Source organism: Colobus angolensis, unplaced genomic scaffold, assembly GCF_000951035.1.
Source record: "Colobus angolensis palliatus isolate OR3802 unplaced genomic scaffold, Cang.pa_1.0 Scaffold5, whole genome shotgun sequence".
Classification (NCBI taxonomy): Eukaryota; Metazoa; Chordata; class Mammalia; order Primates; family Cercopithecidae; genus Colobus; species Colobus angolensis.
The window spans coordinates 1,970,743-1,986,826 of record NW_012118487.1 but is presented as its reverse complement, the minus strand read 5'-3'; the positions used below and the strand labels follow the sequence as shown (position 1 = coordinate 1,986,826).

Genomic DNA, 16,084 nt, shown 5'->3' with positions numbered 1-16,084 from the left:
TGGCTAGTTTTTTGTATTTTAGTAGAGACGGGGTTTCACCGTGTTAGCCAGGATGGTCTCGATCTCCTGATCTCGTGATCCACCTGCCTCGGCCTCCCAAAGTGCTGGGATTACAGGCATGAGCCACCGCGCCCGGCCAGATAACCTAGATTCGAAGGCTATTTTCCCTCTTATTGATTAAGCTTAAAAACCGAAGAACAAGTTAAAAAGAAGACAAGAAATAAATACCTTGGCCTTTAAAATAAAACCACAGAAAGAAGAGAAAAAAAAGAGAAATTCTTAGCCTTAGGCATCATATAAAGTGGCATTATTTAAAACATTTCCTAGTTATTTTCTGCCAGCTAAGGAAAAAACCTCAAAGAGCAAAACGCAATGAAAGTGTTTCATTTTTTAGAAAGTTCCTGTCACATCTAACAGGAGCACATAGACTATGGCAGCGAACGGGTTTGGTGACAGTGATTTTGAGATTGCATAAACGGCACTTCCTCATACAGAACCTTAGCTGTATCAGAGTCCTAAACTTTTACTTTCAATTCAAAAGATTGAATGTGAGGGTGAGTTATTATTTGACGTCTGTCACCTTTTTTCCAAAGGAAAATGTTTTAGGATCATTCTGAACATAGGAGGAAAACATTTCAGTGATGGACTAATTTCATGCGGTGGTTGTCATTAAATCTCTTTCCAAGGCCAGTCATTAATTTTGTTAAAATAATTTTTTTAAATGGTATCTTTAGGTAAAATACCAGCGGAACTGTCAGACTGCAAGTCTCAGAAATGGATGCTTTGTGAAGTGCTACAAAAGGACGATCCTCCCCCCATCCTCATGAATGTACGTCACTTTTGTGGAGGAACAAGGTTCAAGACAGTCAATGACAAAGATCATCCTGTCTCCAGGCTCTGCTGAACCTGCCGATGGGTAGGAAATGAAGGGAGACAATGAGTCCACTGAGAGGTGATGGAGAATGACATGCACTGAGCTGAGATGCCTTTGAATGTGATGGTTCTGATGCTGATGTTTAACTAAAACAAATCTAATCATTACTTTTTATGGGGATATATTTTTTAGTTTGTTTTTCTCCTCAATCTGGCTATAGCTGCTATGCAAATATATCTTTTAAATGTTTGGATAGAGGCCATGCCAATGATGTTAAAAGTTAGCAATCAGTATTTATATAACTTCGTAGGTCTTGTGAGAGGGCGCAGATCTGAGTGCATACATCTTACTAATGAAGCTCATTGACGACATGCAATAAACCACACTCAAGATGCAGTTACCTTCACTTTTGGTGGGTTGATCTTCTGTTGATAAGAATATTTAGGGAGGAGAGGAGGTGAGCAGGGCTGAGAAAGTGTAGAGTCCAGGTCAGAAACAGAGGCGAAGAGAGCGTGGAATGGAGGGGAGGAAGGCAGGTGGCTGGGAAAGGGTGTGGTTGCTTGCTCTCCCGAAGCAAATGACGGTGGCTTCAATATCGAGGAAAGATAAGAGGCGATTATGCTTCTCAGAATGAGGTTACCTGGTCTTTACAGAATATCCTCTCAACTTCGATCATTTCAAAGTTACCAATAACCTTGGGAAGTTATATTTATGACAGTTTTTTTGCCTTGAAACCACTAACTTCCTCTTTTGAATTTGATCCAAAATCCCCAGTAGGTATGATCAGTGTAATTTTTTGGATGTGGGTAGCTGGAGATAGAAACACCTACATTCTATCGTTTTATCATATGTTTATATGATGGCTCCTTATAAAGTGAAGGAAAAAAGTATTTAAAACCCTGCAACAACGGTAACTTGTGTGTAAAGCAGGTCGTCAACTATCAATAGTCAGTTTGTCACAAAGCTGGGGAAGTGGTGGCCCTGCCTGCAGGGTGTGAGCTGGAGCTGGGATGAGCTGGCCTGGGGGACTGTCTGCAGCAAAGAGCACCGCCCATCAGCAAAGCCATGCATCTAATCACATCTTCAAATTGACTGAATTGAAAGGAAGATTCGTTACTGAAATAATTGATGTGGAGACACGTTTGACTCATTGCAATGAATTATCTATCTGTTATTAGATAAGGTGTTTGTTTTACACAAAGGCAGGCATGGCCAGGTTGTTCTGAAATAGAGGAACTATGAAAGAATTTGACTGGGATAGCGGCATCATAGGAACCATCCTCTCTATTATTTCATAATTTCCATAATTGCCAGTCATTATACTTGCTTCTTAATTCACAGGGTACATTTGAGGGATCAAGTTTCTTTCTTTTTATTTTTGAAATGGAGTTTTGCTCTTGTTGCCCAGGACAGAGTGCAATGGCACAATTTCAGTTCACTGCAACCTCCGCCTCCCAGTTTGAAGCAGTTCTCCTGCCTCAGCCTCCCGAGGAGCTGGGATTACAGACACCCAACACCATGCCTGGCTAATTTTTGTATTTTCAGTAGAGATGGGGTTTCACCATGTTGGTCAGGCTGGTCTCGAACTCCTGACCTCAGATGATCCACCAGCTTTGGCCTCCCAAAGTGCTGGGATTACAGGTGTGAGCCACCGCACCCGGCCTCAAGTTTCTCTTTTTTTGAGATAGAGTCTCACTCTGTCATCCAGGCTGGAGTGCACTGGCATGATCTCAGCTCACTACAACCTCCTCCTCCCGGGTTCAAGCGATTCTCCTGTCTCAGCCTCCCGAGTAGCTGGGATTATAGGCACCCGCCACCTCGCCTGGCTAATTTTTGTATATTTGGTAGTGATGGGGTTTCACCATGTTGTCCAGGCTGATCTCAAACTCCTGACCTCAGGTGATCCACCCGCCTTGGCCTCTCAAAGTGCTGGCATTACAGGCTCGTTTTTTGTTTTAAGAGAGAGGTTTGCAAGCTAAAGTTTCTGGATATTTTCTGCTTTTGTTGATTAAAACCATTGTTCAAGTTTCTTTGTAACATGTACCCAATTTTTAAGTAGTCAACGTAAAGTCAACACGAAGAGAACGACCTCTTTAGAAAATTGAAAGGGGACAGAAATGCTGTTTTTCTTTTCTGTTGTCTTTGTTTATCATTATCATTACTATTTTGGCAAAGTGCCATTATGTCAAAGTATGGTGTATAGTTTCTCATCCTGGAACAGGACCAATTTCTGGGCATCAATTTCCTCTTCTCTAAAGTGGGGATGAAAATATCACACACCTCGCTGGGTTTGATGATTAAAGATGTAGAGTTTTTACAACAGTGTCTGATACTCAGTAAGAGCTCCACTATTAGCTATCCTTAATATTGGAAGATTACAAAGACTATATCAATGACAAAGACTTTTAAAATACAAGTTTATGGTCCTAAAGAAATAATGGGATAATGGAATTACATCACATATTTACATCATTTAATTAAACGTGATGTGTTTTCAAACACCCACTCCACCCCCAGCTTATATAGTGTTTGTTTGTTTTGTTAAAAAGGCCTGTTAGGCAGTGTCAAAATAGATATTTATTAATATGATTAACTGTAATAGCTAATCATAGTAAGGCCGGTTAGTTCTTCAGGAATTAGGGAAAATTAAAATACCTCATTACTAGGTTTTGCTGCATCGCTGTCCTCCTTGGGGATCCTAGGATCTGTGGGGGCGGCTAGAGGGTGTTTTAAGCAGTGGGGTTTCTCCTCCTCCTCCTCTTCAATGTGCAGGCATGGGGTCCCCTCTGACCCATCGTGGCCACACCACCAGGTGTCTCCTTCCTGAGGTTCTGGCAGCCCTCTCTGGATGCCTGACCCAGTCCCCTCAGAGATGCCCTCCTCTTCCTCTCCAATGACGGGAAGGGGTACAGGCAAGGAACCCACGCTGGTGCACGCAGAGGCCACAAACTTATCCCCTAGGACTTCTGGCACCTTTTTAGGGTCTGAGAAGCCCCTTCTCATTTTTCTCAACTCTGCAAACTTGCTTTGAGTTGTCGTTCTGGGATCCCGAAGAGGTTCTGCATGGTAAGGCTGGGCTGCAGCCGAGGCCGCGCCCGCGTGAGAGGAAGGTGATTCGGCAGGTGCAGTCGCTGGGGGCAATGGGAGGAGGACAGCAGGCTCCTCCTTAATTTCCAGAATGGCGTCCTCTAGGAGGGTTGGTTTGGCTTGGTCAGCAGACAAGGTTAAAGCACCAAGCTTCTCCAATTCACCCAAGAAGTTGTCCAGGAAAGGAGGTGGTGTTGGGGTCAAAGGGTTTGCTGGTGGACCTGAGGCTGTCAGGGACAACCAGCCCTGGCCAGTTCTCTGGAGAGCTCCTTTATCTGAGCCAGGTGAGGCTTTGTGGGTGGGAGGAGGGGCTGGTTCACTGGAAGCCAGCTTGGAAATGAGCGCGGATTATGAAGTTAAGAAAAAAATAAACGAAGAAAATAATAATAATGCATCACAACATAGAGATGGAGAAATGCAGAAAAGATGTGCTGGTGAATATGAAAATAATTTTATGTTTAACATAGACAGATTTGAAGACATTTAGAAGATATCTAGATTTGAAGATATTTTGCTGAAATTTAAATACATAAAATCGTTTATGTTAATTAGAAAAGTTACTTCACAAATGGAACTCTACTACTTTTGGAAGGGGTCTTAAATGTCAAACAAGATAAAGATGATATAGAGATTACCAGGACAGTAAAACCCTTAGAGATTTATTTTTATTTTTATCTTGTTTTTTAAATTTTTTTTTTATTTTTTTGAGATGGAGTCTCACTGTGGCACCCAGGCTGGAATGCAGTGGCACGGTTTTGGCTCACTGCAACCTCCACCTCCTGGGTTCAAGCAATTTTCCTGCCTCATCCTCCCAAGTAGCTGGGACTACAGGCGCCTGTCACCATGCCCAGCTGATTGTTTGTATTTCTAGTAGAGATGGTGTTTCACCATGTTGACCAGGCTGGTCTCGAACTCCTGACCTCATGATCCACCTGCCTCGGCCTCCCAAAGTGCTGGGGTTACAGGCGTGAGCCACCGCGCCTGGCTCTTAAGAGATTTAATAGTTTATTTACTTTAAACTATGTTGAAAAGATATTGCAGGTTTCCAGATATTGATTTAGTAGTATAAATGACTCCAAAGAAATGTTAATGTAGAATGAAAACTAATAGTTAAGTCTTTCTATTTCCTGAATGTGTGTACTGTTCTCTTTTCCTACAGTATAGCCCAATCTTTTAAACTTTGACAATTTTCTCACTTATGTTTGCAAGGTGATATGTTAACAAATTTCTAAGTGAATAAGTTCTGAAAAGCATGTTTCAAAGACAGGAACCCATGATCAGAATGAAACTGAGCTTACATAACTACAGCTTCAAAGTTTGAAAGAATCCAAAGTAAGTGTTTACATAGAAAGAGCCCATCTGATGCTGATGGGAGAGAGAACTTCTGGTTAAGCTCCCGTTCTCTTTCAAAGCTTGACATTTATGTAAATCGGAGGAGCTACGATTTATGAAGTTTAATCTCCTGAAGTAAAAATATACTTCTATATATGTAGTATTACTGATGTATTTTGGATATGGTAAATGATACAATGAATTTGAAATTTTATGCAAAGTGATTAAAAGTAGTTCTAATAAATATATACACCCCATATGTACTCATAAAAATTAGAAATTAAAAAATGTAGTTCTAGAAGTGCCATTGGCTAACATCGGAATACATTTATCTGCCCTTGTTGGACTACAGAAAACGCCACCTGCTGTACCTGCTGTGCCTGCCGTACCTGCTGTGCCTGCTGTGCCTGCTGCACCTGCTGTGCCTGCTGTACCTGCTATGTGCATAAAGGCCTTGAGAAGGCTTTCACTTTAGGTCTCTCCAGGTAGATGCCTTTGATTTGGAAAGACAAAAGTCTCCCAAAAGACTCTAGAGATACATTTTCCAGCTGATGGTTTAGGATAACACTTTACACAGGGAGCCAGCCCCTTTGCTCCGGGGCCTTAGTGTGCGTAAGTGGGCGATGCATTTCCCACTTAACTTTCCACTCCTGTGTCCTTTAATAAGAACGGGGTATTAATTAGATTTATTTAGTTTTTTTTTTTTTTTTTAAAGTCATCTTATCATGGGATGACATAAAGGTCACAAAATTCATGTGAGCATCTTAAAACAGGATTCAGGACCCAGGCTCTGAGCTGCTGACTCACAGACTGCACGTGTGGTTTGTGCCTGGATAGACAGCCGCTCCTCTTAAGTCCTGTAGATGTTGAGTTTTCAATGAGATATAAACAACTCAAGTCTTATTCAACAGTCTACAGAAGTTCCTTTACTGGCTAGAGTTCTAGTTTATACCCTTTGTTATATAACACAAAAGTTTTCAGTAGTTAGATTTGTCAAGTCTGTGAAATATATAATAGTTTCAGATCGTCAAGTTTCCACTTTCACTTTCTATGATGCCAGGAATATTATGTGGATGAGAAAGAAGGATCTTAAATTCCCTTGTCGTTACTGCCACCATCACTGCAGCTATCTGATGCTGCGAATACTCTAGTGTCATCACCACCACGGTCACCAAAATACATGTTAGCAGGTTAAACTGCTTAACTTTACGATGGACTCACTTATACCAAAAGCCAAATGAAGCATCCTGGTATAACTATATCACAAAACTATACCTATAATACAAAAACCACACAATTATTTTGTTTTCCAAAAGCATTAGAATTGGATTCTAATGCACTAAAAGCAGAAATATCAGAAAGAAAATCAACTTACATTTTAATCTCCCCTAAGACAAAGACAGTACGTCAAGAAATATGATTTAAATGTGTCACCAGAGTGGTTCATAAATTATTAATGAGTTCTCTGTTTGTAAATATCAGTTAGAAAATAGGTTCTGTAGCATTTAGTATATTTTGGATGTCATCATTTAGAAATACATTATATTTATCTTTCTAAAAATGATTGTCACTGCTGGGAACTTTTCTTAATTAAGCCTGTGACATCACAGTATGGATTACCAGTTGGGATAAAACCATTAAATATTTCTTTCAAATTATGGACGTAAGCTTCTCAACATATTTTTTTCCCAGCAGTGAGCCATAAAAAACTAGTTATTAGTGAAATTTGTACATGCCTCATGTTTAAAATCTGGTATTATTTTAAAAACTTGAAAATACATTCAACTACAGTTAAATTGTATTCACATCAAAGATGAAAACATTGGGATCAAAAATGTTATATTGCCATTGTTAATTAGGACATATGGAAGAATTTGTTTGATGTTTAACGAGCTTATGCAGATACATGATTTTCTTCCTTACAACATTTTATTTTAAGGTACAGTTGCTTTGAAATTTCTGAGATAGTTCTTTCAAGATGACTGAACGGTGGATAAGAGAAATATATGCATGAAGATTCTCATGTTTTCTCGTTATCAGTAGAAAATACTAAAGAAAGCATGCTGATCTATAAATGCTAAGCTCTGGTAATGAAGTGAATATTCTTAAGAAGTTTCTGGAAAATTTTATAATCAAGCAAACAAAATTGGATAGTACCAAACTGTTCCATATATCCATGAATACAGGGTTGAGGGTAATTATTTGCAACTGGAACTCAGTTTTCCAAGAGGATCACAATAAATACAATGCCCAGACTTAACTCTTCTAAAGGAAAATGACTCTCTTGAGATAGCAGATTCTTAGATCATTTCCTCACATAAAATCCTTCTCAGGCTCATTTTCAAGGAGTAGTTTAGGTCACTGGGATGCTATCTTGAAATAGTCTTTTCACTGGAGCATGAAGTGACTTCACACTTTACTGACGTCTGAGAAGCTGATTTTATTTTACCAGCTCTAGATGGCTTGGTTTTTCACGTCCCAGCCTTGATCTCAATTAAAATAATTAATAAATTTTGCAACTTAATACTTAATACATTTTTTGAATGTTGGGAAGTACTTAAAACATTTTGGAAGTAATTGGCAATTTAAAGTTTTATTCTTAGAGGTTAATGAGAAAAAAAATCCTAAATGTCATCCATAAAAAGAATATAATTCAGCAGAAAAAATAGGAAAAAATTTCACATTGTGAGTGAAACAGCCTTTTTACATTCACCAATTAAAGAAGCAAAGTCTCTTTTAAATTGCATATTGAGAAAGATATTCATCTTTAGCCCACTCAAGTGAAACAGTAGACCTGGCATGTAACTGTCCTAAAACTGATAAAACAAACTTGGGGACTTACAGTAACCTACAACATTTTCATTTAAACTAATAAACAAATTGACTTATAGATTCTAATTAAAAATTTTTGCTGTAGCTCACTTTCCATATAAAAAGCTTGTATAGATTTGTCAACCTAATAACCAGGTGTTCTCGTGATATGCCATTTTGAGATATACATAGTATTTTATGTTGTATATATTTATATTTCAAATTATAAATCATAATTGTATATACATGTGTGTATATAATTGTATTTATACATAAAGATCATATTATATACATACAATTTACATATCTAAAAATGAAACTTTAGAAAAAAATTATTTCAGGAAACATTTATGTACACAGGAATACGGATATATGTCATAGAAGACTTTATGATATTACTGTTTTCTCTTTCTCTTTTGATATTTTAACTTGAAAATGAAATAAGCAAAATTAATCACTAAATCTTTATGCCAGTACCTATTTTAGAAAAACTGAATTATATTTACAGACGCGGCACTCACACATGTAGAGACATAGTATGTAAATCTCTTTCTCTGCAATAGATGTGATATTCTAATCTAATATCCTAAAATCACATACCGATTATCTTACACGGAGCTCCCAATATTACATGAACATGATAGAGTGTGTTCTTACCTTATTTGAGCTCAAGCTGTGAATCCTATCACTAGAATAGCTGTGGGGTATTGGAGGGTCGGGGTAATCCTCAGCAGCTTTTGTGTTCTTCTTGACGACCTCCACATAGGAAACAGGGAAGATGCCTTGTCTGTTGGTTCCTGGGATTTTACCTTCATACCAGTTTTGATCAACTCTTTTAAGAAGAATAACTCTATCCCCCTGTGATGAATACAAGAAAAATGTATTAGAAACAGAGATAGAATAACATGAAAATATAATTGTCAATGTTTTCTATGAAACAATAGGTTTCCATTTGGAAAGGTACGGCTGCTTACTAGAAAAATACACATTCTCAACATACACGTAATTAAATTGTCCATTCAGGGCATTAGAATCTTCCCTAAGGATGCCTGGTTAATGTGAAGGGGTTTATACTTGTTCACGCTGGTATTGTGTGAAATTATTTGTCTAAGTTATTTCAAAAAGCAGAATAGTGTAAAAGGCAATGTCTCAATGACAATAGGGTTATTTTATCTCTGGTAGATTCAGTGCATTGGCCTTCTGTAGGAAGAGCTTCAGAAAGTGCACCACAGCTCGCTGTGAGTGTGTGTCTGAAGTGGTTACAGAAAACACCTCGAGAAGGGAGAATATTGGATGACATATCGTTTTCTTTTTTTATTTATATTTTATATTTTTTTTTTTTTGAGAGGGAGTCTCACTCTGTCACCCAGGCTGGAGTGCAGTGGCGTGATCATGGCTCACTGCAACCTCCACCACCTGGGTCCAAGCAATTCTCTTGCCTCAGCCTACTGAGTAGCTGGGATTATAGGCACCTGCCACCATGTCCGGCTTTTTTTTTTTGTATTTTAGTAGAGATAGGGGTTTCACCATGTTGGTCAGGCTGATCTCGAACTCCTGACCTCAAATGATCCGACCACCTTGGCCTCCCAAAGGTCTGGGATTGCAGGTATGAGCCACCATGCCCAGCCCATTTTCTTCTTTAATCTACATGCGCTAAGTAGTGACAGAGTGAACTAAAGGGATGGGGGAAAGACAGCACCCTAGAATATCAATAGCTGTGACAAGGCTGGCATTCCCCTGGCCTTCACCCTGACTGTGTAAACCCAGCATTCGTCCAAGTAGCTGGTGACGATTCCACACTTGTCGTTAAATATTTGAATAGAATCCTTGGCTTTCACAACAATAGAAGTTTCTGCAATCACTATTCCTTCCACCTGCAGTGACCCAGTCAGTGCCACAGAACTCAGCTTAAACTTTAACTCAAAACTACATGCAGCCTAGAAACAGGCAGGCAAGTTGATGCTACCGGGCAAAAACTGCAGCTGCATTCAGCAGGTGATACAGAAGCTTGGGCAGCGGCACCTGATGGCGTGATGGAGCTGAAACAGTCGTTGATCTCAGCCCAATAGGGCACCCTTCTTCAGGTGCTACCCAAGAAGAACTTCGACCTTGAGTAGCACTTGAAAGTTCTCTTTGTGTCAAAACACTGGATGGTTGATTTTGTGTGCTTCACCACCACTGAGCAGCACATCCTCAAGAAAAGTCAGTCTCAGGCCGGGCGCGGTGGCTGACGCCTGTGATCCCAGCACTTTGGGAGGCCAAGGCGGGTGGATCATGAGGTCAGGAGTTGGAGACCAGCCTGGCCAACAAGGTGAAACCCCATCTCTACTAAAAATACAAAAATTAGCCGGGTGTGGTGGCGGGTGCCTGTAGTCCCAGCTACTCCGGAGGCTGAGGTGGGAGAATCGCTTAAACCTGGGAGAGGCGGAAGTTGCAGTGAGCTGAGAACATACATTGCACTCCAGCCTGGGTGACAGAGTGAGACTCCATCTCAGAAAAGTCAGTCTCCCCAAATCTGAAAATTGCACTGATTTTCTAGTACACCAAGAACCGGCAGTTGCTAGGCTCCTGTGTGAGCTGTAAGAGGCACTGGTGAAGCCTTTACATAGAGCACGGAACAGGAGACAGAGTTCATGTAATGCTCTATGGTTCTCATGCTGGGTGGGGCAGCCCAGAGGGTAGGAAAGGAGGAATTGGCTGATGATGCAGAATTAGGACTGATAGGAGAGAACGAGACAAGGTTCTGCCAGGACCAGAACAAACCAGGACTGTGGTATTGCCCTTCATCGCACCTGGCTAAGGATTTCACTAGTAGGCGTGGGAAGTCCTAGAGCCACTCTAAATATTACTATCTTGCCTGTGTTGTGTGCAGAGGCAGTTACCTCAAACAAATATATGTCATGTTTAGAAAGCAATAAAAATAGTTCATTTATCATTCTCAGTTATGTAAAGTAGCAAGAAGAAGAGTTTGTTTGTTTGTTTGTTTGTTTTTGAGACGGAATCTTGCTCTGTTGCCCAGGCTGGAGTACAGTGGCACTATCTCGGCTCACTGCAACCTCCGCCTCCCATGTTCAAGCAATTCTCTGCCTCAGCCTCCCAAGGAGCTGGGACTACAGGTGTGCACCACCACACCCAGCTAATTTTTGTAGTTTTAGTAGGGATGGGGTTTCACCATGTTGGCCAGGCTGGTCTTGAACCCCTGACCTTGTGATCCACTTGTCTTGGCCTCCCAAAGTGCTGGGATTACAGGAGTGAGCCACCACGGCCGGCCTCGAGTCTTTTGATATTATTAAGAAGAGATACTAGGATTGGATGGGCTGCTGGAGAAATTTGGGTCAATTATGAGACCCAAAGAAGGAGGATCCAGGGAAGAGCACCGCACAGACGGTTCTTAAAGCAGCTCCCCCAAGAGGAAGGATTTGCTTCACCTAGGACCATTCCTAGATTCCAAGATAGAGGAAGATAAGGATTGGATTATCTTGTTTTTAAAAGATTGAAAAATAAGGCAGCAAAACAACAATATTTTGAAGTGTATCAAACTGCTTTTTCCTTTTGTGCTCCCGAATGTATAAGTCCTCGATTTTTCAGCCCCATGCCCAGTTTCCCGGACTGAGCCACAGAGGGAGAAGCCTGGTATCCCACAGGGAACTCCTCTGAAAGGACACAGGGACCAGCAGGGCACCATGACTCTGTGCTGCCTTAGGGAGTCCTTTGTAGAAAATAGGGCTGACATTAAAATGTCTAAAGAAAAAGATAACCTATTTTCGTTTAGAAAATATACAGCCTTTTCAAACACACTGACGAAACAACAACAACAACAACAACAACAAAAAGCGGCTGGGCTACCTTTCTCAGTGACAGCTCCACGTTTGTGTCTGCGTTGAAGTTGTATTTGGCTATAGCTTCTCCGATTTCTCCGGGCTGGGCTGGCGGAGGTGGTCTCGCAGGCTGTGCTTTCTCAGGAGGTGTGAGTTTCTGTGAAGGAAACAGTCATCTATTCTCAAATCTGCGGTGACCTTCCAAACCACCACCATCCGACAGAGAAAGGCAGAGGGCTCACCTCTACGTATGAGATCGGGAAGATGCCCACTCTCCCGTGCTGTTCTCCCTCATACCAATTTTGATCGATTTTCCTGAGGATGAAGACGGTATCTCCTTTCTTAAATGACAACTCCCTGGAAGAAACACGTTGACATGGACTTCTCGTGATGTACAGCAATAATTCTGAAGATCAGCACCCTCGCTAGATCTGCATTTGTTTGGCAAATACACTTACAATATTAAAAAATCCAATTTGATATTGAGTTGAGTCCGATTAGATAAGAATGATCCTTGCACATTCTTAGAATGCACTTAAAACGTTATAACTTTAGAAATGATTTCAAAAAGAGTAACATTCCATTGGATATAAATCACAGACAGATTAATATGAAGTTTAAAGGAGGGGACAGACTCTTGCTACTTTATCATTAGTTCAGAAAAGAGGCATTTTGAAGCTTGGGAAAATGATGGAATAGTTCTGCACTGATTTTTTTTTTGTCCTGAAGCTAGTTGGCTAGTTAGTTAGTTACTAGCCCCCGGCCCCTGTTGATGTACCGGAGCTTACATGAAGGAAAACAAATCTCATGTAGCCTCAGAATAGAAGTGCCAACACCAGAACAAACTTTATTTGTGGATCTGTGAAGTTGGTTGACAGATATTTTAATAGAATATCTTGATAAGGAATTTATTTTGTGTAACAGAAAAGATCTTACGTTTTACATTTTCAGTGGGGCACAAAGAATGTGTTTTAAGGGCAAAGACATGACAATGCTTGTCTTCTTTCTATCTTTTATTTATAAAAAATAAAAATATTTTTAAGACACTAACTATATTTTTCCATTTTGGCTGTTTCGAAGAAAATTGTAGGTATATTGGATTTGGGCATTTATAATGTTAAGTTATAATGACATTATCATTTTGAATAATTCACACCTAAACTTATCACCTTCACTATATCAACTTTTCCTGGCTTAATCACCCAGGTGATTAGGTTGGTTCATTATTTTGCCTCCACAATTATTCTTGGATGGAGGGTGATTAATTTGTATCTCCTCCCAAGAGCCTCGTTTTGCAACACATCTGCCTTCCCACTCTGGAATCTTCTGCATTGTTTTGTTCAGAATTTTCATTTCTTTAATCTTTTTAAAAAAATTTTGGTTCAGAATTTTCAGTTGGATCATTTATCAGTATATACCATATGATGGAGAGAGATTTATACCTGATGGAGAACACTTCTCACTGATTAAAACAATTAATGGAAAAAATGGTGGCATATTAGAGGAATGATCACACATTTAGAAGTGCTAAAATCTTCACAATTGAAAATGTGTTAAATTTTCAGTAACCCTAAAAACAAAAAAGATTTACAGAGCTCTACATTCAAATACAGCGCTTCCTTCTTTTGTGCAAATGTCTAATATAAAAAACAGAAAGCAAAGGAAGATATTTAATGTTCACAACACAACAGTTTTACTTGTATCAGGTATGTTTTGTTTCCAGAAATGAGACTAGCTTTTTAAAATGTATATGTACATATGAATTAGAGGCAACCAATTTTTTAAAGCTATGAAAAGGACTCTTTTGTATTTGTACGGGGTTGCATTTAAAATTTTGAAGTTCTTAAGACACAGGAAAGTCTCACTCTTAAGTTTTCAAAACTGTGTCCCTCTCATCTCAGACCTAGAATTTTAAAGTCCCATTTGTATTCCCCCCCCCCTTTTATTTGTATTTATTTATTTTTGAGACAGAGTCTTGCTCTGTCGCCCAGGCTGGAGTGCAGTGGTTTGATCTCGGCTCACTGCAAGCTCTGCCTCCTGGGTTCAAGCGATTCTCCCGCTTCAGCCTCCCAAGTAGCTGGGATTACAGGCGCCTGCCACCACACCTGGCTAATTTTTATATTTTCAGTAAAGACGGGATTTTTCCATGTTGGACATGCTGGTCTCAAACTCCTGACCTCAAGCAATCCGTCTGCCTCGGCCTCCCAAAGTGCTGGGATTACAGGCGTGAGCCACCGCGCCGGCCGCTTTTTAAAATTAAGAGTTCTCAGAAGACCCTGTGAGCCTTGGGTGGACACCCTTCCCACTTCACGTCCCCTGCCATTCCTCAGGGTTTTATATATTTAAGAAAGCTATGGATTGATTTTTACAAAGAAGAATTGAAACATGTGTGCTCCATAACATTATTTTGTAAAACTGACATGCGTTGTACAAATTGTCACATCGTAGCCAGAGAACAGTGGTTGGGACCAGAGTGCAGTAGAAACAAGTCACCTTATTTCTCTAATCTGAAAAAAAGATGTAAGCTTTTCTTCAGGCCAGATTTAAGCCATGTGTGACATCTTAATTTCTAAATAGAATTTTTCTTATCTAGTTCATTTCCTATCTCAGCAGCATTACCAAATTCTGAGTGATTAATTTTTATATATCTTCTGCGAGAGACAGTTTCTGGAACTATTAATTTATATTATATGCATTTTTATGAATAAATTATTTTGGTTATTATATATATTCAGTGTAAGCAACATATAATAATTTAATGACAATTTACAATGAATTCAATATCTGTCTTGAATTCTACTGGAGACCAAAGTTTCTTAAAGGTCTGTGCACATAGACCACAAAAAATCTGGGCAGCTCCCTCTTATTTAAGTCTACTCATGTGCTTCCACAACCACATGCCTATCTGATGAGCAAAGTATAAAGGCAAAAGAAATATTGCAATTCAGGATGGTGAAAACACCAACACCAAAAGACCAAAGGAGAAAACTTTGCTCAGAATCTCTGAGCTTTGCAGGCTGAGGATGGAGACTTCAATACCGGAATCTTCGTACTAAGTTCTAGTCATCAACCCCACAAACTATGCTTGGAATGTTTTGATAAATACATGTTATCAAATTCCTCCAGCTAGTGTTAATTACTCCCCAATACTTTATTTGTTTACTTATTCATTCTTTTTTTGAGACCGGGTCCTGCTGTGTTGCCTAGGCTAGAGTGCAGCGGCGCAGCCTCAGCTTACGGCAGCGTCTACCTCCAGGCCTGAAGCAATCCTTTCACCTCAGCCTCTTGAGTAGCTGGGACTATACAGGTGCACGCCCCAATGCCTAGCTAATTTTTGTAATTTTTGTAGAGACGTGGTTTTGCCATGTTGCCCAGGCTGGTTTTGAACTCCTGGGCTCAAGTCATCTGCCTGCCTTTGCCTCCCAAAGTGCTGGGATTACAGGCATGAGCCACTGTGCCTGGCCCCCAATACTTTATTAATTCATTATTGATACAAAAATTCTAAAAACAAATATTCGTAATTTCTTTTTGTTTTTCCTGTCCTTTAGAACTCATTGTGTTCTACCTAACATGTTTAATGTAATTTAAAACTCAGTATTTCTCAACTAAACTTAAAATAAAACTAAAATGACCCTATCCCAAGTAATTCTGAAGAAACCATTTAATTAGAGTAGATTGCTGCATTGGGAATTAGACCTCATTTGTAACACATCCCATTGCAATGCTTATTTCTTAAAGCATTACTAACATTTAAAACCACCTTAAATCATATGATGAATATTTATGTTACTTACTTAGATGTCTGAGCCTTAAAATCATAAACAGCTTTTGCAGGCAATTTCTGAAAAGGAAGATAAACAATTAACACTAATTTAAAATTTGAATTTTCTACAAGAAAGTAGTTTCATGTGCCTTAAAGAAAAAGGAAACCTCAAGGAATGATCAAACATACGTAATGTCAATCCTGCATTTAATTTACAAACAAGTCAATTTATTCTTCATTTATATATTTAAGCTATAACAGGAATATAATAGAAGGCTTATTCACCATCATATTTTATCTTAGGAAGTAAGGGAGATTAATGTTATAATGAGAGAATAAAATGCCTGCTGAGGATTGCATCCTAGGCATCATTTTGGCTGTTACAAAGGCTTTTCCCAG

General features: G+C 39.6%; 1 protein-coding gene across 8 annotated transcripts in view; it reads right to left on the bottom strand.

Moving 5' to 3' along the window:
- The window catches only part of SORBS2 (sorbin and SH3 domain containing 2), a 377,524-nt gene that overhangs the window by 18,061 nt on the left and 343,379 nt on the right, over positions 1–16,084 (bottom strand). For all 8 annotated transcript variants that reach the window (XM_011959522.1, XM_011959523.1, XM_011959520.1 and 5 more), the window contains 4 exons: positions 15,717–15,763; positions 12,165–12,279; positions 11,951–12,079; positions 8,762–8,962 (listed from right to left, as the gene is read on the bottom strand). In XM_011959522.1, the coding sequence (XP_011814912.1) occupies positions 8,762–8,962; positions 11,951–12,079; positions 12,165–12,279; positions 15,717–15,763 (492 nt within the window). The remainder of the gene's footprint in view (positions 1–8,761; positions 8,963–11,950; positions 12,080–12,164; positions 12,280–15,716; positions 15,764–16,084) is intronic.